The sequence below is a fragment of the Spea bombifrons genome, chromosome 1 (assembly GCF_027358695.1).
Source record: "Spea bombifrons isolate aSpeBom1 chromosome 1, aSpeBom1.2.pri, whole genome shotgun sequence".
Lineage (NCBI taxonomy): Eukaryota > Metazoa > Chordata > Amphibia > Anura > Pelobatidae > Spea > Spea bombifrons.
In genome coordinates this window covers 98,051,865-98,079,246 of record NC_071087.1, presented here as the reverse complement: position 1 = coordinate 98,079,246, position 27,382 = coordinate 98,051,865, and the positions used below count along the sequence as shown (strand labels likewise).

At 38.5% G+C, this 27,382-nt stretch overlaps 1 protein-coding gene across 1 annotated transcript in view; it reads left to right on the top strand.

Moving 5' to 3' along the window:
- KDM4C (lysine demethylase 4C) overlaps positions 1–27,382 on the top strand; it is a 179,224-nt gene that overhangs the window by 113,304 nt on the left and 38,538 nt on the right. Inside the window, exons 11-15 of the mRNA XM_053465979.1 lie at positions 214–545; positions 1,965–2,091; positions 21,891–22,072; positions 23,081–23,294; positions 23,793–23,869. Of these exons, the coding sequence (XP_053321954.1) occupies positions 214–545; positions 1,965–2,091; positions 21,891–22,072; positions 23,081–23,294; positions 23,793–23,869 (932 nt within the window). The remainder of the gene's footprint in view (positions 1–213; positions 546–1,964; positions 2,092–21,890; positions 22,073–23,080; positions 23,295–23,792; positions 23,870–27,382) is intronic.

Here is a 27,382-nt window from a genome sequence, read left to right as displayed (position 1 = left end):
TAACCAAAACTGTGAAAATATGCATTTCCTTACTGTCAGTGTGTTTCTTGCAGGACAGGATAGTTCATATTAAGCGTATTGTCTGAAAAATATGTCTTAGGCTGCTTTATTACTGGGCCACTTGGGCCATTCATATAGGTGTCTTAATCTTTTAATCAGTAAGCAGAATGCTTTGTGACCTGCGCTAATAAGGTTCACATTTGTTGTCTGCAGGTTCAGAGGAGGAAACGATACATGAACAAAAGGGTAACAATGACCTCAATTTGACTTCTTCTGGTTCAGAGGAATTGTCTGGTTCTTTTGGTCCATCTGCTGAAGTAAATATGGGCCAGGACGCAAATTCACCGGAGGAGACGGAGCAGAATGTACTGTGCCAAAAGTCACAGGCACTTGATCCCCCTGAGGCTGAGAAAGAAGAAACCAGCAGTGTGTCCAGTGAGGATGAAGCCAGTGACCTTGAGATTGCAGAAGAAGGCCTGGAACCAGGGGAAGTTCCTAATGACATTGATGATGAGTTGGAGGGCTCTGGAACAACCACTACATGTGTAAGAATTTGCTCTTGGCTAGTATTCAGCCCTAGTGAACAGATGTTAGCCGGTCTTTAACAGTGTAGGCACCGTTAATGTTTCAGAGATGGAATTATACTTGCTCATTTACTGAAAAAGACAGAAACATTAATCATTATAAACCAAGATGGATTTGATTGTACAGCCCTGACAGCCAGTCCGCTGTACTTATAAAATTAACAGCTATCAGCATAAATCATTCTGGTGCCGTGTGTATCATGTATGACAGACTAGGTATCTTGCACATAGGGAACACAATAGACTGAAATATAATACAAATAGTACAATGTGCAGAGGTGTTTCCTCTTCCATTTAAGAGATCATATCATCGTTTACAGATACACAAACTACAGAGATCCAAGATTCTAATATTCCAGAGGTGGAAGAAATTGTTCCAGTTACATTAATTGACATTTCCTAAAATATACTAATGTTTTCAGTGCCCCCTCTTTATTTGGCCTTTGAGTTTTGGTTCAAGATGTAACTTTGAAATATATATAACCTTAGAAAAATGTGGAATGTTTAGCATTTTTTTAACCATTTGACTATTACCGGTGGCATGTTATCTGTTGCCTATTCTACCGTACGCTTGGAAAGGTCACACTATAAAGCATACATTTATACAGGATGTAATAGACATATGCGTCTGGGTAAACCGTACTGCAAGTAGTACTGCCAGCTGCTATTGTTTTCCTCTAGAGTTTAGCATCCATAAAGAAATGAACAGTTAACCCTGGACTAATTTTAAGCAACTTAAAAACTTTAAAAAGTACACAACAATTATATGTTAAGCAACAAAACTACTTTTTTTAAAACAACAGGCCATATTATTTCGACGCCATATTTTTCCGACAGCATCCTTAAAAACCCAGCTCAATAATAATAATAATCAGCGTAATCTGCCAAATTTGTTGGATTTAGCAAAACTGGCACTCAAATTTTGACATAGAAGCTTCCTCCTCTAATGTTCCGATTCAGTGGGCATGGAAGAAAGTTGAAGCCCGTTCACTAATATGAGGACTTCCATCTATCTAATGCATTTGTTTTTTGGTTTGATTAGTTGCAGTGCATACTGGCATGCAGACAATGTGTTATGTAGAGAGGCAGCTTAGATGTGAAAACTGTAGGTATTCACTCCTTTCAGTCTTTAAGGCGGAATTAAAATGGATTTCACTTGTGTTACCTTTTGATTTGCAGAACATTCTATGAATATTTTACATATGATGTAAACGTTGATGAAATAACAAGGAAATACATTTGTTGGTTGGACATGTTTCACATGAGAGTCCTTCAAGCTCTTCATAGGGCTGTTGGTGGAGGCCAGTTTCCTGGTCCTTAATCCTATAATGTATTATGTTATATATTCCTTAACTAATTGGGATATTGTTTTTTCTCAAGGTTACAAGTTGGATAGATAAGAATTCAAAGAGACCACAGACAACAAAGAGCTGGCGACTTCCACTGGGTAAACCTCCATCTAGATCTCCAATGACTGTCGTGAAGCAACAAGCCACAAGTGATGAAGGTAATCATTGTTAATTCTTCAGATGTGCTTTCGTAGCAATCAATGTGCTGTCTGACGTATGGGTCCATGTTAAATTAGAAATTGTGTGCATGTTTACTTGTTTTACCATTGGAGACTGGTGCACAAAAAAAACGTAGGCATCAGCTGACTACCAGTCTGGACTTTTAGCATAGGTTACATGCAATGTGCAAACCAGCCGGTCGCTTCAGTCTTTAATAGATCATATAATCGATGACAGTCAGGCAAGGATGAGTTCTAAACATGTGAGCAAAACAACCGCTGTTGTGACCTTTTTAATTCTTTTAAGTCTTTACAAATGCCAGAAGGTTTCTAATCAAATTGTAGTATAGTATAGGTGAAGCTCTCAACATGTTCAATATACTACACTTCCATCTGTTGAAGAGGTGTGTGCTACACTAAGGCAATCGCAGGACTGTACTAAAGGCTTTGCACATTAATGGTTTTGGCTGATTAAGCATAGTTAATGTAGTACAGCAGAATGCACTGATAAGGAACATGTTATAATTGTATTTATCAGTCAGATCAAAGTATCAATGCTTTGATTTACATATACCAATAGATTAAATGCCGCGCTGAATGGAACTGACACTTGTAATAATATCGCAGTGCTTTCCTTATCCCTGTATTGTCATTTGTTTCATGTCTCATACTTGTTAGGAACAGCATTGCACTGCTACTTAGAGAACCCATTTATCAAGCGAGCAGCATGAAAATCACCCAGACCTGTAAATGTTATTGCTGAAATTTAAATAAAACAATAACTATTAGTTTCTGCAGCTAAATGTATGGTTATGCTCAGGCGAGTGCTTACAAGTAGTATTTTGTTATCCCACCTATCATTTTAAAACGTTGTGCATTATTATGCCGTTCCGAATACTGTTTCATGCTCCGTATGACACTTCCCATCAGTTGTTTGCAAGAACGTTTATCCTGTACACAAATGTGTGTTTTCCTGACATTCTCTGGAAAAGGCATAAGCATTGCTGAATTGGGTTTTGTGCGCATAGAAACCTAGAATTTGACAGCAGATAAGAATCAATTCTTTACTCATTACTTACCATATTAGCCTCTGCGTCTCCTGCTGGGGAGACGTTCCACTGACCTGCCACCCTCCCAGTAAAGTACTTTTTCCTTATGTCACATATAAGCTTCTGACCCTCTAGTTTTACATTATGATGTCTTGTTCCAACATTTCCCCCCCTTTGAAATAAGCGTCGATTCTGTACTTTGTTAAATCCTTTTATGTATTTAAATGTTACTATCACATCTCCTCTCTCTTCTTTCCTCCAAGCTATATGTTAAGTTCCCTTAGTCTTTAATTTTTTTTTAATTTTTTTTTTCTTTCCTGATAATTTTTATCCTGCAAGCAATTCAACTGTTTAGTAGCCATCTACCTAATTCCAAAATACCAATATCCTTCTGGAAATGGGTCTCCAGAACTGTACGCAATACTCTAGGTGCGATCTCTAAAGTGGCAGAACCCCCTCCCTCTTCCCTTGCTATGTAACCCAGCACCCTGCGTACTTTTCACCGATGCTTTGTTGTATTGTCTGCTTACCATTACGATTTCAGAAATACTGATTCTTTTATTGACCCGTCAGTTTCAAGACACAGGTGGGATATGCTGCCACATAATCTAGATTTTCTCCACCAGTGGTGGCTCTTGCCTTATAAAAATGAAGTGTTTACGCCAGTGTTATTCTATAGTCCGGGTTCATTCCCGATGCTAGGAAGTCGTCATTGATTTAATCAGCAAATAATGTGGCAAGTGGGTTTCCATCTAGTTGATACCGAAGGATCAAGCAAACCTGTTACCTATTTTTGGAGTATTTTGATTTCTGTCCTGCAAAACATTATAGGTTATCCCAATTGGCAGCCTGAAAGACATTTTACCTGGAAATGTTACTGGAAATGATTGTTGTCATCGGTAATGCTATCACCCCACACGTCTCTCTCAAATATATCATCTCTCGGCACAAGGGGGGCACTAGGGGGGGGGGAGAAGCATATAATTTCATTATCCTTGGCTCAAGTTGCAGTTCTGTTTATCACTGAGTTTGTAATTAATTTACTCAGCGTGAATCTTCTCCCGCTCATCCGTCACATACCTAATACTGGCATTTTAGAATGTAATTTATGTGAAGATACCTTACATTTATAATCTCAGCCCAGTAGTTCTGCCTCACAGAGCTCAGTTTGGTCTTAAGCATCTCTCCCAGAAAGGAGCTACAGTCTGTGATCCAGATCGCTGTAATCTTTGCATGCCTGGAGGGCCTGCGAGGAAAGTGGGTTTCGTTCTGATTGCAATATTCAAATAAAATGACTTGATTAATATCATGGCTTAGCCTGCATTGGAATTAAAATTTAAATGTGTGGGCGGCTGGAACAAAATGACTATTTAGCTGTGTTCTCAAATATGCTTTTTTTTTTTAAAAAAAAAATGTTTTTTAGCAATGTTCTGTTTATTTTTATGTTAAGTTAAGCTACGTGATAAGATCACGACAGCGAGTGAACCCTCAGTGGGTAATTCACAAAATATTAAAAACAATTAAAGACTGTCATTAATATATTATTGTACAAGCATATCAATCACGCTCTAAAACATGCATAAGTAACACCATGACTTAACCGTCCCGTATCGTTATGTATTGGAGTCCTCTTGTGTAAAACTACCTCTGCTACCCAGATGACAAAACCCCCACGCCCTCTATGTGGTATTATTGATGCATACACAATATATATTTATATATACGTATTTGTGATTTATTTATCTGTTTTTTATCCCAGAGGAATGATAAACGGATAATATAAGAAGAGGGAAAGAACTTAAATGAAGAACACGTAGCTGCCTTTTTACCTAAATAGTTTTCTGTTACATTTTTTTTAATTTGTTTTGCATTGCAATTTTTGGGGGATTAATAGAAAGTAGTTGTTTTTAAGTGTCCCTGTTGGCTGAAAAGGTGATACTGAAGTTAGTTGGCTTGAAAAATGTTATGAAACTCGTTACCTGAAATTAAGATTTGACATGATTTTTATACGTTTACGCTGAAATCTTCAGACTGCATAAAGCTGTTTAAGGATGCAGGCTTAAAACACAATAATCAATGTGCTACAAGTTGGGTTTAACCGAGTACGAGTAATTCCATTGTAAACATAGAGGGGCTATTATTAGACTTCTGCATTCGGTTCATACAAATTAAAATGTTTAACAAAATTTGCCAATATCGTCAACTAATACAAATCTCGGAAAACAAGTCGGAACCCCCAACTACACAAACAAAGCAAAAAGCTCAGAATTTTCATTTAAATTTTATTATTTTATTCACTCTTCTTACACTATCTCACACTCTTATTCACTCTCACTCTTTCTCTGAATGTCTCCCTACCTTCTCTGCCAACCACTTACGTGCCCCCCTCTCTCCTTGCTCCATTTTTTCTCTTGCATCTTATTGTTGTTTTGTCTTCTGTCTTCTTTCTGTGCTTGCTGTACCATTAACAGAGCAGGCGAGATGTCACTGTGGCTCTGGGTAGAGAGTGAATGAACGTGTGAGAGAAAAGGAATTAGTGTGGTAGAGAGTGGAGTGAGAGCATGAGAGAGAAAATTTTGTTTGTGAACGTAAAAGCCCTCCAAATTCCAGGGAAAAAAAATTGGCCGAAAACTAATGAACCAGAAATGAAACATGAGATGTATTGTGCCTAATACATGTATAGAGACTCCTTAACATGCTTAGGTTAAGTAAGCAGGATCATTTCTGAAATTAACTTATTGTTGATAAATTTAACCAAATAAGGTTAAAAATGGAGTATAACAAACCTATGTAGTTATTTTGGAAATAAGTACATTTTAAGTATGCAAATATGAAAAAAAACTGAAAAAACTTGCAGAAAAAAGTGAGCTTTTTCATAGGTTAACATTGAATCTGACTGTATGCTTATGAGTGTTTAAAAGTTCTTTTTACATAGAAAATAAAAATCTAAGAAACATTATGGGAGCCCATGAAATAATTATAGCTATTTTATGTTGCAAGATTCCTGCTTCCTAAAGCAATAAAAAAGTCATCCTAGCAGTTAGCAGTGAATTGATTCGAAATATTTATTGACCCATTACTGAGACTTTTTTTGTGTACTTTCACATAAAGCAGCGAGATTGTATTTTATCCCACATTCTGTTCTATTTTTTGGCTTCTCAGCACTTTAGTTTTTCACATGGTATTTAAAGTTAGGGGACAGTTTGTCATCTGCAGAAGATCTTTTCCTCAGCAAGATGTTTTTTTACTATCATAGTAGGGGTAGAAATACCTTCTGTAAATTGATTGGCAAAACATACTTCACCTTACACGATCATTCACACTTATCCACATTTACATGTCCGTTTTTTTTAATAAGTAATTATCTGGAAAAAATTGCAATATGTTATATACACAGACATGCACCTTGATTTATAATTGCCGATTCAAATTTAGAAGCAACCTACACTGCCTGCTTTTTTAGAATGTCTTATATTCAACGTCAATAACATGAAACACACCTATGAAAAAATGTTTCTTGTGGCAGGTAACGCAATATGGCAGGGCCAGACTGGGGATGTCGAGGTGGCCCAGGCCATTTAAGGCCACTATGGCTACGAGAGGCGGTTGCCGCACACTGTCGCTCCTGCGGCAGATCAGGTGTGTATGGAGCGATGTCACTCAGAGGCCCACCAGGCAAATGCCCAGTGTGCAAGAGTCTTGGTCTGCACACTGGGGTCTAAAGGGAGCATTTTGGCAGGGGGGTTGCCAGAGAGTTGTAGTTTCAACTCACTTATATTACCATTTAAGATCAAGTGCAAGTTCCTCCAGGTAGAAGGGGTTGAGCTGGGCCTTTGTAATGTATAACTCAGTACATGAGGAATCTGTCAAAAAAAGTCTGCTGTAACTGTACAGGGCCGATCAAGCTCTTCCTGCAGCAGAAGCTCGCTCTGTTGGCCCTTCATAATAATAGTGAAGTCACATAGCCGAAACACATCTCTTTAACAAACTCTTCCTTTAGTGAATAGAACCCTTTCACAAGACGAAACTTTGGATTGTATTCATGTCTTTGTGACAATGAACAGTTGAACCCTAGAGGTTAGATGTTGGGACACCTCTAAGTATCTGCAGACTCAAAAGCCCAATATAATATTTTGAGACCATATTTCCTGTTTTGTACCCTCTCCCCCATTTCATCTTTTTTTTCCCCAGTTGTTATCCTCTTCATAAGACAGTTTGTTACTAAAGATTTTTGTTTAAGTGGTCTCTTATATACCCACTGGAAGTCTTGATATGTTACTGCAAATCTAATATTTTATATAATCACAACAGTTGATCACTGGGTCAGTTAGTGGGTACTGACCATTAATGGATGGGAAATGACAATTAATTTACACTGTTTAGTTCCAGCCTTTGTCTGCACATGAGCAAATTGAGTTCCAGGAGGAACAACTACTCATGTTATATTAATATTTATTTAATTAGTGACTGTGCACATTTGTAACCTTTGATTTAACTTATTCCTTTATAGTTATAGAAGAGGGAATACGATGGCAAATAGTATTTTATTTATATTGTGCTGTATCCGGAGTGTTTGTTCCAGTTCATGTTAGACAGGTAAGCTTATTTATAAGCCACTATCTTTCAGTTGTTTGGACAAATAAAATGGATTGTTACACACAAAATATAAATAGATAAACTAAATTAAGATTGTCATGCCTCTCATTAAATGATCCAAGAAAAAAATGGTGTTACTTTTGTGGCTCTTTAGTTGTGTTATTTTTGGAACTGGAGTAACTTTATGACTTCTAATATGGAGTTTATGCCCTTTGGCTATTTTGTCTTCATAGCGGTGGATACCTTATCATAACCGCTGACGGCTTGGTTGAACCTGATGTCTTTCCCTGGGAGCATGTTGATAGGAGTTATGTGGCGCTGCTTTGAAGGGATTTAATTTGCAATTTGTTAACAATAGTGGCAGTCCATCCTGCCAGGGATCTGTGGTCTCTCGCTGGATGACCCCTGCTAACTTTGAGGAGTCATTACCAGGATCCCATCACCTCCGTTGCTTGCATTTGACAGGTTTTCAAACTATGCTCCTTTTTTGATGTTTTTTATTTATATCCATCTCTAACTGGGTATTTTGAGTGTGTTCACTTATGTGCAATGCTATATTTTGTGTGTCCCTATTACATGCAATTGTAATGTATGCTTTAATGTTGTGTAATATTGGACAATTTGGGCCTCTTGCTCTCTTTCTCTCTCTTATTACTGTTATTCTTGTGAGTGCCATATACCGGACTACTTTTTGTGTCTCGTTTGCTATTTTATGATCTACAACTCCTGGGCACCCTCTTTTATTTCTAGGAGTTGAGATTGACTATTTTATTTATAGATCATATGAGCAGATCCCCATTTTCAAAAGAATTAAGCTCAAATATTGCCAAATGTATATGTACAGCCCAGTGAAAAAGAAAGTACAATCTCTGATTTATATGGTTTTACATATCAGAACATAATAATATCAACATCGGTTCCTTAGCAGGTCAAAAAAAAGGTAAATACAACCTCAGATGAACAACAACACATGACATATTACACTGTGGCATGATTTATTCAGCAAAAATAAAGTCAAAATGAAAAAGCCATGCGTGAAAAACTAAGTATACCCTTAATGCTTCCAAAGGAAAAAAGGTGCTAAGCAGCAGACAGGTGCTGCTAATCAAATGCCCTTGATTAATTGATCATCAGCAAGTGTGATCACCTCTAGAAACGCCAACATTTTAGCACTTTGCTGGTCTGGAGCATCCTGGTGTGTGTTAACACAATGACAAGGAGGAAAGACATCAGCAATGATCTTAGGGAAGCAATTCTTGCTGCTCATCAATCTGGGAAGGGTTATAAGGCAATTTCCAAACTATTTAAAGTACATAATATCAGCAAGAAAAATTATAAAAAAATGGAAAATGAGTTAAAGACAGTTCCCAATCTTCCTAGAAGTAGACGTCCTAGCAAATTCACTACAAGGTCAGACCGTGCCATGCTCAGAGAAATTGCAAAACACCCAAGAGTTACTCTAGAGGCTTGAGTTAGCATGTTAAAGTATGGTTCGTTTGGAAGGATTGCCAGGCGAAAACCTTTTCTCTCTTAAAAGAACATGGCAGTCCGGCTTAGGTTTGCAAAGTTGCATCTGAACAAACCACAAGACTTCTGAAACAAAGTAGAGATATTTGGCCATAATGCATAGGACCACATTTGGTGAAAACCAAATACAGCATATCAGCAAAAACACCTCATTCCTACTGTCAAGTACGGTAGTGGAGGGGCGATGATTTGGGTTAGTTTTGCAGCCACAGGACCTGGGAACCTTAAAGTCATTGAGTCGACCAAGAACTTCTCTCTGTACATTTGACTGTATTCTAGAGTCAAACGCTTGACCATCTGACGGTTAAAGCTTGGCCAAAACTAAGTCATGTAACCGGATAATGATCTCAAGCACACAAGCAAATCTACAACAGAATGACTGAAAAAGAAAAATAATCAAGGTCTTGCATTGGCCCCGTAATAGACCAGACCTTAACCCGAAATGCTGTGGCGAGACCTAAAGAGCGCTGTGCATCAACAAATGCCCACAGACCTCAATGAACTGAAGCAATGTTGTACAGAATCGTGTGTTAAAACAATTACTTCAGGATATTGCTAATAAAGATGGTTCTACAAGCTATTGGTGTACTTAGTTTTTCACACATGGCTTCTCCTTTTTGGCATTTTTGTTTTATAAATCACGACACTGTGTAATATATCATTTGTTGCTCATCTGTGGTATATTTTCCTAATGTTTTGACCTGCTAAGGAACAGAGGATTATTATGCCCTGCTGTGTAAAACCATAACATTCAAAGAGGGTGTACTTTCTTTTTTCACACGAGTGTATATAACAGATACAATGGATCTGTAAAAGTTAAAGTATGCCTCTTGTTCATGCTGTAAAAAAATACATTTTTATTTCATTAATTGTCCTTTACATACAATGATGAAACACATAGTAATAAATGTAAGCATTAATAAATAATACCACATGTATCATTTCACAATAAATCACTGATGTGTCAAGGATGTGTGGTCTTCATCCTAAAAATATCCAAAACACAATATGCATCCCAAGTATACATAAGAAACAAATGACTAAACTGTATATCTGTAAATCCATGAATAAATGAATCTTTGATCTTCCTCATGAATTATTCAAAATCCCATTGCACAGTTAAAGGAACCACACACCTTACAGGTTTCCACACTGGCTTCTATATTGTCAGCTTCGGTAGTTTTTATTGCCATTTGTTGAGGTTTTTTTTTGTCATTTTCATTTTAATCAAAACTTGAAAGCTAATGTTGGCTTCATTAAAACTAAATGTTTTCTTTATTTTCATTGTTATTAACCCCTTAAGGACAATGGGCGGTCCCTAAACCCGTTGAAAACAATGCATTTTGATGTACATGTACGGGCTTTGTCATTAAGGGGTTAAAATACGTCAACAAAACAAATAATCGTTATGTAGTCCCAAAATACAAAAGTCACTATATTCTACCAATATATTGGGTTTATTTTATATAAAAACACTAGCGTTACACCGACAAATGACAGACTATGCCAGACATGTTAGGCCAATATATTAAAGTATTATGTTAGATTCCTAGATTTTGATGAACATGTAGTGCTGCTGGCATCCATGACCTTGGGCATCAATATAACTACCTGCTTTCCCATCATGTTTTTGAGTCGTACAGTATGTTAATTTTGTATGTCACGTAAAGGTATATTATATGCATGATGAGGTTTAAATTATATTTTGCTGCAGGTGCAGGAAGTAATTAGATTTAATGGCACAGTCTCTTCTGGTGTTATAATGAGATGAACAGGTAACGTTAAAAGTATGCGCTAAGTATACGCCGACAAGTCATTGCAAAAGAAAGCCATAATTTTCATGATCTTCCATTTACCTAGGAAGTAATTCAGACATCTGAAAGGTAGTATTTTACAAAGGGGGTGCCAAACAATACATGCATACATTAAAAAAAAATAACTGTAATTTCTTATGGTTTACCCTTGCATTCAGGAATTTCCAGCAAAAAGCCTTCATCTTCATCTGGCAGCTTGTGAGTTATCGCAGCAGAGTCGCTTGGGTTGACCTTTATCTTACTGCTCTTTGTTGAAAATTAGAAGTGAATGTAGCTTATTCTATGCTTTCATCTTGTTCATTGGACTCTCTGCTTTCATTGTTCCACCTCATTCTGTAATGGGATGCTCCATGCTTTTACCTGATAATCGGATCCTTTGCTTTTCTTAACTACAAAGTGCTGGTTGTCTGCAGTCCTTTACATTTCATGTGTATCAATGACAGTAGTAGATTTCTATACTTACTAACTCCCTAAAATTGATACTCTCAGGTTTTCTATTCCAAGGCTCTCACTACATAAACACAAGATTAAAAGAATATGCGTTCAGTAATTTTTTTTTTCTCTGTGAAATAGAGAGTGATGCCCAAACCTAAGTGATATTTGGTGTCTTCTCTATATATCTTAGATAATACATTGGATAACGTAGTCTAACACCTAAAGCAGTTTTGGAGTAACAAGGCAAGACATTTAATGTTGTTTGTACTCATGGTTTGCTAGTGCCTTCTCATATTCTCTCATAATAGGGTTGGATTTAAGTCCCTCTATGTTTTACCTCATAGTCATAGTGGTATCGCTAATTAGCCCGTTTACTGTTTAAGGCCTGCACTAGTCATGTGTTATGAATGGAAGGGAATTGTCTTGTGCCAGCACATAACCAAGGAGCATGCTTTAAAAATGCGGGAAAAGTTCATGTTCTGTCCACTGATAAAAATCTAGTTTATATTTTATATGATCAGGACACACCAGGGTTTTCTAAAGTCTTAGGTCCTAAACATTTACCACTGCCTCGTCTTTCCTGTTTTTTCTCCTGCTGTCTGGTGTCTCCTACCTTACTGCTCTTCTGCCGTCAGACTCTACATAGGTCTAATAAGATGCCTGTTCCTTCTAGATTTTAAGCCCATTTAAGCAGTCGTTTTTAATTTCCGTGAGTGCAAGCTGTTATGTGATATGCAGTACATGCATACAGTGCTGGTATATAAATCCATAAGTGATTTGGTACAATTTAAAAATGTTGTTCTACTTTTATACCTGTTCGTTGTAACCGCAGCATTTCCTAAATTCTTAAGAGTAGGATGTTTTAAAATGAAATGCAAAATAATTTTTTTTTGCCTAAATAACCAACCCTTTCCTTCGTTTAATGCCCTGCGGACATGGCACTAAAAGTAAGATTGGTTTCAGCTGACGCACATTGTGGAGGGAAACGTGGGTGACTTGTATTAATAACAGGCTGGGAACTCTGGAAAGCAAGCATATGCGGAGTAAGTTGAAGTTGATTTCTAGTGTTAAATTAGCTTTAAACCCTCAAAAATATGAGAAGGTCAATAATATGAGGGGAAGCAAATGGAATCCAAGTCATTGGTTTACTTCTTGAACTCAGGCACTCAAACCACATCACATACTTTCCCTTTTTCACTATTCAGTGTTTCCAACTATGGTTTCCAGAGCTATTTTCAATGGGATTTAACCTCTTTGTTGATGTTCTTCACCAGGCATCTTTGGGTCTAGTCATACATCAATATGTGAATCTATATATGTTTAGTACTTTCTGCTTAGTCTAGTCAACAGCAGGTGTCCTTTGTGTTATACTTAAGTGGAAGTTTCATGGAAAGAATAGATATTATAAAACACAGTGCGATATAGAGCAATATTGTAAAGGGCTGGAGTAAAGTATGTTTTGTTTCATTGCTTGTTGGTAATTTTACTATATGTACAGACTTGGTGGCCATCCATTTGGTGTTATATGTGGAGGCAAGTATTACTTATAATTGCTGTTGTTTCAGCATGGCTATGATAATATAAAAAGTTAATGCACACATGAGAATGTATACAGCCACCAGAAAAAAAATATTGTTTTTATTAACTAATGCTACTTTGGAAGAAAACTACTCAGTAATATTAGAATGAATTAATTTTAATTTATCTAATCTCATACATCCACATATTTTTTTTAATAAGAATCATGATTGTGTAGAGTAAATAAAATTATTTAAAAAATTGTACACCACATGTTTTCTTTCTCTTCAAAAATGCAGCCATTTCCTTACCCATCCCTTATAAAATGTGTGGCCAAAAACCTTAGTTAGGTGTGACTGTTGAAAAAAATTGTTCAACATTCAATATCCCTTTAACCCCATCATGACAAAGCCCATACATGTACGGGCTCACAATGCATTGTCATTAATGAGTTTAAGGACAACCCATTGTCCTTAATGGGTTAATACAACCAATACCCCAAATGCATAGTTTGTTTTTGTTGTGAATTTCATTTACAAAAGAACTTATGTAATGCGTAAATGTATTAGAAACTCACCTTACTTTTATACAGTTAGAGTAGTCCGCTTAGTGGCTGATAAGGATGACTGATCATCTGCAGTTTTTATGTATCTATAGTGTTAAAGGTCCTGCAGTCCTTGGTGGAGTGGAGTGGCAAGGTACCTTGAACCCTCGAGGTAGAAGATTTAGCTGTGCAGTTGGTTGTCGGTTTGAACGGAATCTGAACCAGCTTGAACTCTAATTATTTTAGGTTTCTTTATGTTGGAATTTTAGAAGGCTTTGCACAGGTCCACAAGGTGAGCTTCTGGTCGTGCTCAGCCTTAGATTACCTTGTCAACATCTATGAAACAGGTGATAGCTTGATGACAAAAAAATGGTAATGTGCTAGTTTTTCAGCCTTTTACTTCATTCTGATTTACATTGATGTGGTAGGTGATATTTCCCCTTTAAGACTAAGCAATGCTGTTTTTTTTTTACCATAAGGCAGTAAGATGGTAAAAAATCAATGCTTTTGGAGTAAATTAGGATATATATATATATATATATATATATATATATATATATAATTGGACCCAATTTGGACTTTTCCACTTAGGGTGTACTCATTTTTGTTGCCAAGGTTTAGACATTAATGGCTGTGTGTTGAGTTATTTTTAAGGGGACAGCAAATTTACACTCTTATACAGGCTGTACACTCACTACTTTACATTGGTGCAGATGTTGTCACATGAAAAGATATAATAAAATATTTACAAAAATGTCAGGGGTGTACTCACTTTTGTGAGATACTGTATGTATGTATGTATATATATGTGTGTGTGTGTGTATATATGTATATATATATATATGTAACAAACAAAAAAATGCTGTAAATTGAGAATACTTTCAAAATTAGACATGTTAAAAGTTTTTATTAAAATCAAATCAATATTTGCCTTAAAACAGCATCAACTGACCAAGAAGGCTGTTCCAAACATCTTCTTTGGCAGTAGGTGTACCAGTGTCCCTCTTTTTTCTGCCAAGGCTGAGCTGATGGCATTGCTGGACATCTTCTGATTGTGAAGGGAATTAAGCACGATGTGTCTTTCATCTGCTGCACTAAGTTTACTTGGCTGACCACTTCGTCTACGGTCCTCGGCATTACCCGTTTCTTTGTGCTTCTTCAAAAGAGCTCGGCCAGAACATCTGGAAACCCATGTCTGCCTTGACATTTCTGCCTGGGAAAGACCTTGCTGATACACTGTTATACTTGTGTTGTTGCTGTGCTCATTCTTGGCATGGTGTATGACTAATGACATTAAACTGTCTTCAGCAACCTCACCTTTTAGCCAGCCAGTTCTTTTCCTCCACAATCTGTTTTAGAGGTTTCAACCTACATATTAAATTCACATTATATAGCACCTGTTTGGCATAATTGTTTAATTATACACCTAACTTTATGCCTCACATTCTCTGGCTTTTTCACAAGTGTACCTAGAAGAATTGATGCTGCTTTGAAGGCAAAGTGTCTTACCCTATTTTCTTCTGTCCATTCACTTTGCATTTTGTTAAATGAAAAAAAAAAAAAAACTTTTAACATGTCGATATTTGTGTGTATGTATATATATATATAGGGCTGCAACAACTAATCGATAAAATCGATAATAATCGATAATGAAATTCGTTGGCAACGAATTTCATTATCGATTAGTTGAATCGATTATTATCGATTATAAAATGAGGGTTTTATTATCATAAATGTAATCCGTTTAGTCTGACTCACCGTCTCACAGCAGCAGCTCCTACTTACTCCCCCTCCCTGTAATCACTGTGACAACTGGCCCCGCCCCTTCCTTCTCCAGGCCAGAACCACATGGCTGTGACACTCATCTAACTGTAAGTATATGTATATATATATATATATATATATATAATATGTGTATGTGTGTATAAATATATATATATATATATATATATATATATATGTATATATATATATGTATATATGTATGTAATATATATATATATATATATATATATTTGGGCTACTCAAAGTTAGGGGAGGTGGGGGTTAATTTAGGGGCAGTTATGGTTAGTGGGGTGTTTAGGGTTAATTTAGGGGCAGTTATGGTTAATTGGGTGTTTAGGGTTAATTTAGTGGCAGTTATGTTAATAGGGTGTTTAGGGTTAATTTAGGAGCAGCTGTGGTTAATGGGGTGTTTGGGGTTAATTTGAGGCAGTTGTGGTTAATGGTGTGTTTAGGGTTAATTTAGGGGATGCTGTGGTTGATGGGGTCTTTAGGGTTAATTTAGGGGATGCTGTGGTTAAGGGGGTGTTAAGGGTTAATTTAGGGGCAGTTATGGTTAATGGGGAGTTTAGGGTTAATTTAGGGGAATCTAAATCCTGGGGGCAGTGAAGTGACATATCTGGGGGTATAAGGCATATACAGTATATAAGGCATATGTGGGGAGGGCAGTGTGGCATGTCTGGGGAGGACGGAGTGGTATATCAGGGTGTATAAGGCATATCTGGGGGTAGAGTGGCATATCTGGGGGTAGAGAAGTGGCATGTCTGGGAGGCAGGGTGGCATGTCTGGGGAGGATGGAGTGGGGTATCAGGGGATATAAGGCGTATCAGGCACAGTGGCAGATGTGGGAGGCAGCGTGGAGTGGCAGATGTGGGAGGCAGCGTGGAGTGGGAGATGTGGGAGGCATTGTGGAGTGGCAGATGTGGGAGGCAGCATGGTGTGGCATATGTGGGGAGGGCAGGGTGGCATGTCTGGGGAGGATGGAGTGGTGTTTCAGGGGGTATAAGGCGTATCAGGCACAGTGGCATGTGGGGGGTAGAGTGGAGTGGCATATGTTGGAGGCAGCGTGGAGTGGTATATGTGGGGGGGTAGAGTGGAGTGGCAGATGTGGGAGGCAGCGTGGCGTGGCAGATGTGGGAGGCAGCGTGGAGTGGCATATGTGGGAGGCAGCGTGGAGTGGCATATGTGGGAGGCAGCGTGGAGTGGCAGATGTAGGAGGTGGTGTGGTATATGTGGGAGGCAGCGTGGTATATGTGGGAGGCAGCGTGGAGTGGCAGATGTGGGAGGCAGCGTGGAGTGGCATATGTGGGAGGCAGCGTGGAGTGGCAGATGTGGGAGGCAGCGTGGTGTGGTATATGTGGGAGGCAGCGTGGAGTGCTGTGGTAGGCAGCGTGGCATATGTGGGGGGGCAGCATGGCAGGTCTGGGAGGCAGCGTAGCAAGCCTGGGCTCAAATGTGCATATATTGGGGGGCTGGTTGGGAAATAAAGACAAGAAATGTATTATCAAAGTTTTTTTATTCTGCTGTTTGTATTTAACATCATTTGTTTAGTAAATTATTTTAAATAAATGAAAAATTTACATTCATTTTTTTTATCCGATTAATCGATTAATCGAAAAAATAATCGGCCAACTAATCGATTATTAAAATAATTGTTAGTTGCAGCCCTATATATATATATATATATATATATATATGCATGCAAAAACATTTGTATTGTTTGAAACATAAAATGCAGTGTTGTTAAAACATGATGCTAGTATGTTGAGTTCCTGTGCAGCTGGTGTCTTCATTTGGTGGTGGGTCTTGTAGGTTTTGGCATTTAGCAGTACAATTATTTAGCAGTACATTTTTTGGTGCTTTTTCTCCTGCCATCTGCTAGGTCAGTTGAGGGCCTTCTGGCATGAGACAATGCCACAAATGGGATCAGGATCTGCTACATTCTGAAATTACATTCCAGTTTATTTTTGTGTTCAAACCAGTGTCTGATTTACCACAGACTGTGGAGTGCACTACTCAAGTGGCCAGGATCAGAGGAATTTTGCATAGGAAAAAATAAAATGATCTGTATGCTGCCAAGCAATTCTGCTAAATATGATACCGAACTCGTTAATGGGAATGTTGTCCTGAAATGCACATTGCTATTTTCTGTCCAGATCCTTCATCTTAGGAGGAGAGAATATCAGATTGGCGGTTGGTTCTTCAAACCATTGGAAAACAATTTGTTTTTTTAGTTTGAAAATATTTTTTTTCCTTAGAATATTTAGTATACCGTGAATATAGAATATTCTACAAAGTAAAATAGTCTACAAACTAAATAGTGTACACTGAAAAAAAACAGCAATTCTATATCAGTGGGTTAAGAGTTCTTCCCTCGGGTGGTGCAAAATATATTGCTATTCCCATTCCAAAAGAAACTACTTTATGTAAAGACACAAAAAAGAAAAAGTATTTTCAGCTTTGACAGTATTTGACAGAGCTTACAGTACAGCCTATTTTTTTTTATTTTTGTCCTCCCAAACAAAGGAGGCTATATCTCACAATCCTTTCTGCTCTTGCTACTTACCTTATCCCTCTCTAAGGGAGTTCTATTAATATCAGTTACTCTAGTATGCTAATGTGCCTCTTTTACTTAGCCTTACTATAGGTGTACATAAAACTTACTATTGATCAGAGCATCCCTAATGATCAAGGGATTCCACTTCGCACAATACCTCTTACAGAAAAAATAATATATCCTACATCACTTGTATAGCTGCATCTGTCTTTGTGGAAATGTAAAGGCTTGCATTGCTAGAAACTAGTATGAACGGTGTATCCAAACCATCCTTTCCACAGTTCAAATAGCAGGTTCTGAATTTTACTTCAGATGATTAATTGCAAAACAAACAATTGTGAAACAACTCCACCGGTCCTTCTTAAATCTTCCAGCCATACCTCCCGCTGTGTGTATCATTTCCAGCTCTCGTTCTTTGACATTCCTGATACACATCGAAACACAATGTCAATGTAATATATCATTAAACTTAAAATGTTATCTTGCTTTATGAATGCTTCCATGTAAACGGCATTGAACAGACAAGAATTTTAATAATAGTGACGTATTGTTTGCTTCCTTGTTGACAGTCTCAGGGGGTCTTTCTCCTGCTTTTGCGTTCCAATGGTATTCATTTATCCATGTTCTGCTTGTAATTTGGGAATCCCAGATGACCTGTGCTCCACTGTGATACAGATTAACACCGGTGTGCTCTGTCGTATTATGTATATACATCTATTCAAGGCCTTCATGAAAAGGTTCATTGGAAAACCAAATCATGCACATGCATTTACCACAGTTGTTTAACATAAATAAACGATTGTTGTTTGGAGTGTGTCAGCACAAATATTATTTTGTGAAAGAGAGCAGAACACACTAGGCACCTTAGATGCATAAACTCATTTAAACTATTACACAAAAAACAAAAACTGTCTGCGCTTCTTACCCTAATAAAGTTGGCAACAAATATATAAACATAATATAAATGAGAGGTTTTATATTATATTTATATTATGTTTATATATTTGTTGCCAACTTTATTAGGGTAAGAAGCGCAGACAGTTTTTGTTTTTTGTATACATTGTACAGCCAATACACTGTTTCTTGCTGCATGCTTACACCTGTTTGGTAGGCCTCGTATTACACATTTATATTATTTGAGCCTGTGACTAGCTTAGCGCACCGACATTTTTTCTTTTCCTCATTTAAACTATTGTTACAAATATATCTTCTGTTTTAAGATCACTGTCTATGTAAGCTGTATATAAGCTCATTCTGCTTGAAGTAAGGTAATGCCAAATGCAATTCCAACACCCCCATCCCTTTAGAACAGTTATTTCTGTTAAGTTTGCCCTGGGCCAATTACAAGGAACCATTAAAAATTTGTATACATACCAGTCCCAAAGCAAAAGCTATTGACTGCTTTGCCTCTTCACCTAAGAGATAGTGAGTTAACGTTGAATTGGTCTTCTCTATGAATGTCAAGCCATGCATCTGTGAATGCTATCCATCTTCAATGACATTCATATTAACCAGTGTTCCAGGTAGTGCGTTCCATGATTCTATTGCCCTCACCACACAAAATGGCATCCTCTGACATTGAGACAGTCTTATCCCTCATAACGGTAGCCTCTTCATGTTAGCCTTTCCCTGTTATAGTAGCAATGTTTTTTCCACCACTAGGAGCATGACAAATGATTCCTTCTCCTCCTGTATGATTTTATGTACATCTTGAACTTTTCATATTATGTAGCGTTATGATTGATGCTTCATACACTGAAAACACTGCCATAAGTATAATGATCTGACCCTGACAAATGTCAGCAATGCACTGATGCTAGTACTATCACCTATGATGATTATGTTTTTCTAAATTAAATCCGACATTAGTCTCAATTATAAAATGATGTTATGGCAGTACTACATTGGAAAAGTATATAGAAAAGGTATACTGAAGCATCCATGACCGCACCTCCCAAAATTCACTAACATACTTCAGCCACTTCTGTCCTTTGGTCACAGCTTAGTATAACATACGTTAGGCTCAGTCCTAGATATGGTCACTCCTGTTACTGTGCGCCACCCCCTGAGCTGTCCTCCTCAGCTATGGGATTCCACACAGACCCGTCTCTTCACGTACCGCTGACTGAACTTGTGCTCCGTTCCTATACATCAGCACTCCATCTAGCAAACATTTCATTTTATTAATCCCCTTCCTTCTCCCATAACTCTTTGTATCCTCTCCACATTTAACACCCAACTCTGTCCCTCAGCACCTCCCTCACCTTCCAAATTCTCTGCCCAGGAACTTGCCACCTACTTTGAAAGCTAAATTGACACCATCAGGGTTATCATCCTCCCCCATGGTGTCAATCATATGGCACCTCAACCTCCCACCTTACCACCTGCCCCCTCAACCCTATACCCTTACTTCTCGTATCACCACATTCTGACATCCTTACCCGATCCCTAACCAATATATTTTATCACTTTTTTTCCCGTCTGGTATATTCCCATCCTCGTTTAAACATACTATCATTTCACCCATCCTAAAGAAACCCTTGCTTGATATCAATGCCCCATCAAATTACTGTAAAGTTTCCCTTCTACCCTGGCATCTTATCAAATAATTAAATTTATCTCCACAAACTCTGCTTCACTCTCTACTATCTGGTTTACATCCACAGCATTGCACCACAACTACACTCACTATAATTAATAATGACCTCCTCATCGCTAAAACAAAAGGCCATTTCTCACATCTTATACTCTTAGACCTTTCTGTAGCATTAAACAGAGTTGACCATCCCCTCCATCTACAAACCCTTCATGCTCATGGCTTTCGTGACACATCTCTATCCTGGTTCAAATCCTACCTCTCTGACTGTACTTTGTGTCTCCTTCACTGGAACTTGTTCTTCCCCCCTACCACTATCTGTTGGTGTTCCTCTGGGCTCAGTTCTTGCTTCATCTACAACTCTTCACTTGGACAACTCATATGTCCTTTGGTTTCCAATACCACCTATATGCAGATGACACCCTAATCTAAATCTCCTCTCCCGACCTTTCACCCTCTCTTGGAATTCCTCATGCATGGAATTGCATTACCTGAAGCGTAACATCTCCAAGACTGAGCTTATGGTAATCCAGCTATCCGTGCCGTTCTCTGCATCCAGTCCCTCGCCAGATCTTGCCGCCTTTGCCCAAGAAACATCTCCGAATCTGCCCCATTCCTCATGCAAGACACAACAAAAAATTTTACTCCACTCTTGTGATTTCCTATCTGGGCTAACTTCTTCTAACTGGTCTCCCCTCTCCTGCCTTTCACCACTTCCATCCATCCTCAACACTGCAGCTAGATTAATCTTTCTCTATTACCATTCCTCATCTGCCACTCCTCTTTGCCAATCGCTTCACTGGCTCCCCATACCCTTTAGGGTCAAATTCAAATGCCTGACACTGACCTACCTAGCCCTTAACAACTCCACACTATATCTCTTCCCTCCTATTCAAAATACACCCATAACCTCCCTCTTCATTCCTCTCATGTCCTTCGTCTCTCTTCTACCATAATTTCCTCTTCCCACTCCTGCAAGCAGGATTTCCCCCCTGCTATACCACATTTTTCTCCCTTAGATGGAAATGTCAAAAACTCTCAGAAAACCCACCTCTTTCGAGAATCATACAAGCTTTCCTCATAACAATCTCAGCCAGCATCCTGTGTAAGCCGTCTGAACAACCAACTACCTTAACAGCTCATCCTGACTCAACTAACTCATCCTCATCCAAGCAGTCCTCTCCTACTGTTTCACTTCCCCCTCAACTGACTAGATTGTAAGCACAGAAGAGCAGGACCGTCTTCTCCTTCTGTACCAGTTCGTTGTTGTTTGTGATTTTCAATTTATCCTACCGACTGCAGAATCAGCTGACTCTATATAAATAAATGTAATGTTAAGCATGTAACTTTTTTCTTTCTTTTATTTTTGTCCCCGCCACAGAATTGTCTGAAAGTGCGTTAGTAGATGACAGTGCATGTGAAACAGAGCTATGGGCCAAACCGCTTCGATATCTCTGGCAGACAAAGGTGCAAAATTTTGCAGCTGAAAGAGAGTATAATGCATCGGTTTCAAAACTAAAGCCATACTGTGCTATATGCACTCTCTTTTTGCCTTATCACAAGGTAAGCACTGAAAGAGCAGGGCTCTATTCCCACATGAGTGTAGCAAGTATCACCAACATCCTCAATGATGAGTATAATGTGATTGCGGTAATGAGATTCGTAAAACTGCTTGTCTGGATCTTAGCACTCAAATTTATTGGATCTGTTCTATTCAATATCTCACATGTCTATTGAATGTTATTTAGAAACGATTCCTTATCAGCCTTTACAAACTTTGTTGGCTATTACATAATTAGTTTATGTTAGTACTATTTTTTGCTTTTATGTTTCTGCCATATTTAAGGTTTTTAATTTATGCTGATCACCATCAATTTCAGTATTGTGAATAACAGTTTAGTGTAGTTAGCCCGTTAGAAAGCTGTTTTGTGTATTCTATTGTTACCTACTCTTCCTGTGAAGGAAATACGGGACTTTTAGATATGTAAATTGTGTAACTCAGTTCATTGAGGATGCACATAACAAAATCCTCACTGATATCAATTGTCTAGCTAACAGTAACAACTTTCCCTATGAGGCGCATGCTCTCATCTTTCAATGTTTTGTATTTGACCTGCTCCCCATTTCATCTAGATAATTAGCTAGATAAACGTCCATGTATACCATGTATCAATTTGTTTCTGTCTTAACAGAGTTTGGAAAACCATGTAAGTATTGTATCCAGACCTGAGTAAAAAGGGTGGCCCTTTTAAATAAAAAAACAAAATATGATTTTTTTTTTTATGTTAGTCACATGAACATCTTTTGTTTATTGCATATCTGTTCATAGCAGACAATTCCTTGTTGCCTTACTGCTATAATTTGTTATATAAATGTTGAATTTTCCAGTAAGGAGAATAAAGGAAATGGTTTTAATCTGGGCATAGGTTATATTCTTGATTAAAGAACTGGATTGTTGACCATTGGTATCATCCACCAGGAAGCACTGACAGACTTTTATATAAACACTATACACCTATCACTCTGTCACGTATTTCCAGTCCTAAATTCAATGTCAAATGTATTTTTCAGTCGGACACATATAATGATGACATTCAGCTATACTGGGAGTCTGTGTCGAAGGAAATAAGTCCATTGGAGCATAGAACAAAACCTCTCATCCCAGAGATGTGCTTCCTGTACAGTGAAGACAATGCAGAACACTCCCCCCCAAGTTCCTTTATTGAGGATGATGGGCGAAGTCAGCTGATTGCCTGTGCAAAGTGTTGCGTACAGGTCCACGCAAGTAAGAATTACTCATCTAAGTGCATGTAGATTGTATTTTCACTGAAAGAAATCCATTCCAATGTTTATACTATTTGCCATTACTACTAGTATATGCTGGGATGATATATTCAATCATGCATTTAAGATGTAAAGAAATCTAAGTCTAGATGTAATGTTCATTTTCTGAAATAATAGCAGGATTTAAAGCAGAGCTTCACAGAAAACTTCAAAAGGTATATATAAACTGTTGGCTCCCATAATCTGGCCTTCATGGTTGGCCTTCACCAGATATATGATATAATGCATGTATCTTTAGACGCAGTTATTATGTGCACGGCCTCATACGTGGAAACCTTTAAGAGACTGTTTTTTTGTATAAAATGTCAAGGGCAACTCTGTCTTGGTTATTTTCCCTTTAAGACTGTTTTGTTCTTGCTCCATACACCACTGAGTTTCTTGAAGATTCCGAGGCCAAAAGGGGCAGAATTCATTAATTAACTGAGTTCTCTCATTACAGGTTGTTATGGTGTTCCTTCCCATGAAATTCATGATGGATGGATGTGTTCACGATGTAGAATTGGAGTTTGGACAGCAGTAAGTTGCATCATTTATTTCTAGACTAGACCCATGACAGACTAGCATGAAAGAAGCGATATTCAACAGCCGCGAACTGACTATAAACCTTGTATTATTGTAAAGGCTTTTTTTTTTTTTTTTGCTAGCAGCGGGATTGCTATTCTGCTTGAAAAACACATTTAATGCAACAAAAAAAAAAAAAACCTGCAGTCTAATACCATCTAATATGCTCGGTGTATAAAGAATATAAACCATGAAATATTTTTTTGTTCACTGTCAACTGAAAAATAAACATAAAGGCTTTTGTTTGTTAAGCCACAAATTCTTACCAACCGGGTTGCATGTAGCATTCAGGACTGCTAATTGCCTAGCTCAGAAGTCATAATTATTCCTGGGTTGTTTGAAGGCCTGTTGCTTTCAATGTCACTTGGCCTCAGTGGGTAAGTTCATCAGTAGCAATACATTCCCTGCACCAGTTGCTGTCCATTGAGCAGATTGCAGCTTGTTCCCCATGGTTGCCCCCACCCCTCCTGGGTAAAATCAAATGTGTTTGCGATCGAGGGAAAACAATGTTGTTTGATAGGACTGATCGTTTGAGAAAAATGAGAATAACACCATAGCACAATGCACGTTCCCTTAAAAATGAATAATATTTATTAGGCATTTGGAAGGAATTTCTACAGTCACACAATCTTCTCTGATAGGGAGGAAACATTATGTTTGGTCTAAAGAAAAATGGATGTTAAAGCGTTTTTGCAATAATTGTACAATGCTATATAAGGTACTGATCATGGTAGGTTTTGCCTGCAAGAGGGGTGGGTTGGCCCATCATGATCATACCTAGGAACTTGTGAGCTCTGGATTCCTGGAACTTACCCCTGCGGGATGAGGCCAGGACTGACATAGAGCGAAACACTCCCATTTAAAGGGGAAATGGACAGGTAATGTCAGGACCCCACTCCTGCAACCCGGAGGATTCGGTGCTTATCTGGAGAACGCTGCAGGTGACCTGGATCCTCCTGTCTTGCAGCCGGTGGATGTTTGGGGCTTCTATGACGGAGTGCCGGCGTGACATGACCTTCCGGTGCTCCACCATAGAAGCCCCAGCGGAAGTACTGGCCAGCAGCAGTGGAGGTTGTCTACGTGCATCATGCAGACGTTCACCGGCTGCCAGAGAGGATCCCCCTCATCGTCTTATAATCAGGGTCATCTTATAATCAAGCAAGTAGGGTAATTTTAAATTTACAACATTATTGTTAGTAAATTGTTAGTGAGTTCTGAATTTCTATTTTTTTTTTAATAGTTGAGCAAGTGCTCTTTATTAGAGTGTGGCAGCATCTTCACCTCTTTTTGTGTCTGTCCAAATTTACCACTACAGCTACACCTTAAACCTAGGCTTTGTACGCATCCTCTGTCTCACTGTTGGTTCTAGACCAAAAAAATCTCCCGGGCTTGAAGCTCCTTTACATGCCATGCCTTTTTTATATACTTTCAGAATGCCAATAAAGATACATAGATTTATTGTGGGATACCTTCACTACAGGTGTTGCCATTCCCCTTAGCCAGACACCTCGGGCAGGTGACTGACTTGCCTGGCACGAAGATCGGCCATGCTCTGTCTCCTTTCGCTTGATTGCAGCTTGTATTTGGAGACTTCCATAATGTAACCTGACCAAGCAGCCTGCATTGTTTATCCAAGCATCTCAATGACTCCTCATAAACTGTCTACTCCTTTTGTGGGTTATAAAAATATTTTCATGCCTTGACCATAATTAAGAAAATTGACCTTGTTATTGAAATTTGTCAGCCGAATGGTGGGATCTTAACTTTGTTTTACGTTCAGATATTCATATGGGGAAAAAGTATTGTTCTGTTGTTTCCCCAGTATATATCTTTAATATGACATTTTAAACTAATAAAGAAGACCTAGATATACAGAACATGCTTTTAGGGACACAAAGGGTCTGTAATATGCATATATGTTCTATAGCATACAAGAAAAAACAAATCGATTTCCAAGCAATTGTACAGTAATGAGTCATTTATTATCAACTGCATGGTTTTATTCTTTCTAATGAAATTCCTAAAACTGAAATGGAGTGCATTTATTGTCTCATAAACTATTTTTACTATACATTTCATAACATAAAAAAGTTTAGTCATGTTCACTTCTCGGTTCCCAATAATAGCCTAAATGAAGATGCAGGTATAGAAAGCTGGATATGTATCTGGTAAATGCCGCAAAAGGGAAATCTGCCAAAAGACCATGAGATATAGATCTTGATGGCCCCAAAGAGGTGTTAAGCGTATCTAGTCTGCCCATTTTGTCTCTGCTACATACCTCTAAACCTCTGAAATGCACGCAAGATACATTTTAGGTGGTATGGTTCGAGACTCATCTAAGGGGCTTTTCTGATTGTCACCTATTAATAACTATGTGACAGGGTCCTAGAAGAAGAAGAATGTACCGTATTTATCGGCGTATAACGCGCACTTTTTTAACTAAAATATGAAGCTGAAACCCTACCTGCGTGTTATACGCCGATAAATCCTAGAGCCAGTGGCGGAACTACCGGGGTCGCAGGGGTCGCAACTGCGACCGGGCCCTGGATTTCTGTCAGTCAGGGGGGCCCAAGGGGTGCTGAGCGGTTGCTGAAGACGACCGCTCGGCAACTCTCGGGCCCCCCTGACTGACAGAAATCCAGGACTCCTCTGCTGGCGGCGGCGGCATATGACGTCAGACGCCGGCGCTCAGCAGTGAAGCGCCGGCACCCGAGACAAACGCCTCACGCTTCCAACACAGGAGTTGAAGGTAAGTGACTGGGGGGGGGTTAGGGAGAGAGAGGGGAGATCCTGAGAAGGGGGGTTAGGGAGGGAGAGGGGAGATCCTGAGAAGGGGGGTTAGGGAGGGAGAGGGGAGATCCTGAGAAGGGGGGTTAGGGAGGGAGAGGGGAGATCCTGAGAAGGGGGGTTAGGGAGTGTGTGTCTGAGTGTGTGTGTCTGAGTGTGTTTGTGTGTGTCTCTGAGTCTGTTTGTGTCTAAGTGTGTGTCTTAGTGTGTGTGTATGTCTTAGTGTGTGTGTGTGTGTCTGAGTGTGTGTGTGTCTGAGTGTGTGTGTGTCTTAGTGTGTGTGTCTTAGTGTGTGTCTGAGTGTGTGTGTCTTACTGTGTGTGTCTGAGTGTGTGTGTGTCTGAGTGTGTGTGTGTCTGAGTGTGTGTGTCTGAGTGTGTGTGTGTCTGAGTGTGTGTGTCTGAGTGTGTGTGTCTGAGTGTGTGTGTCTTATTGTGTGTGTGTCTGAGTGTGTGTGTCTTACTGTGTGTGTCTTACTGTGTGTGTGTGGTTTCCCAGATAGCAGTGATTCTGATGAAGTTTTTTTTGTTCAAAGAAGTGCTTTTTCTTTCATATTTGCCTTATAAGTGGCATAAATGTTATAATAAATGTTATAATGTAATAAATATTATTCCAACATTAAGTTCATAGCTTCCAAGTTAAAATTATTTTTTCTTACTCAAATTTCCTTGTTAAAATGGG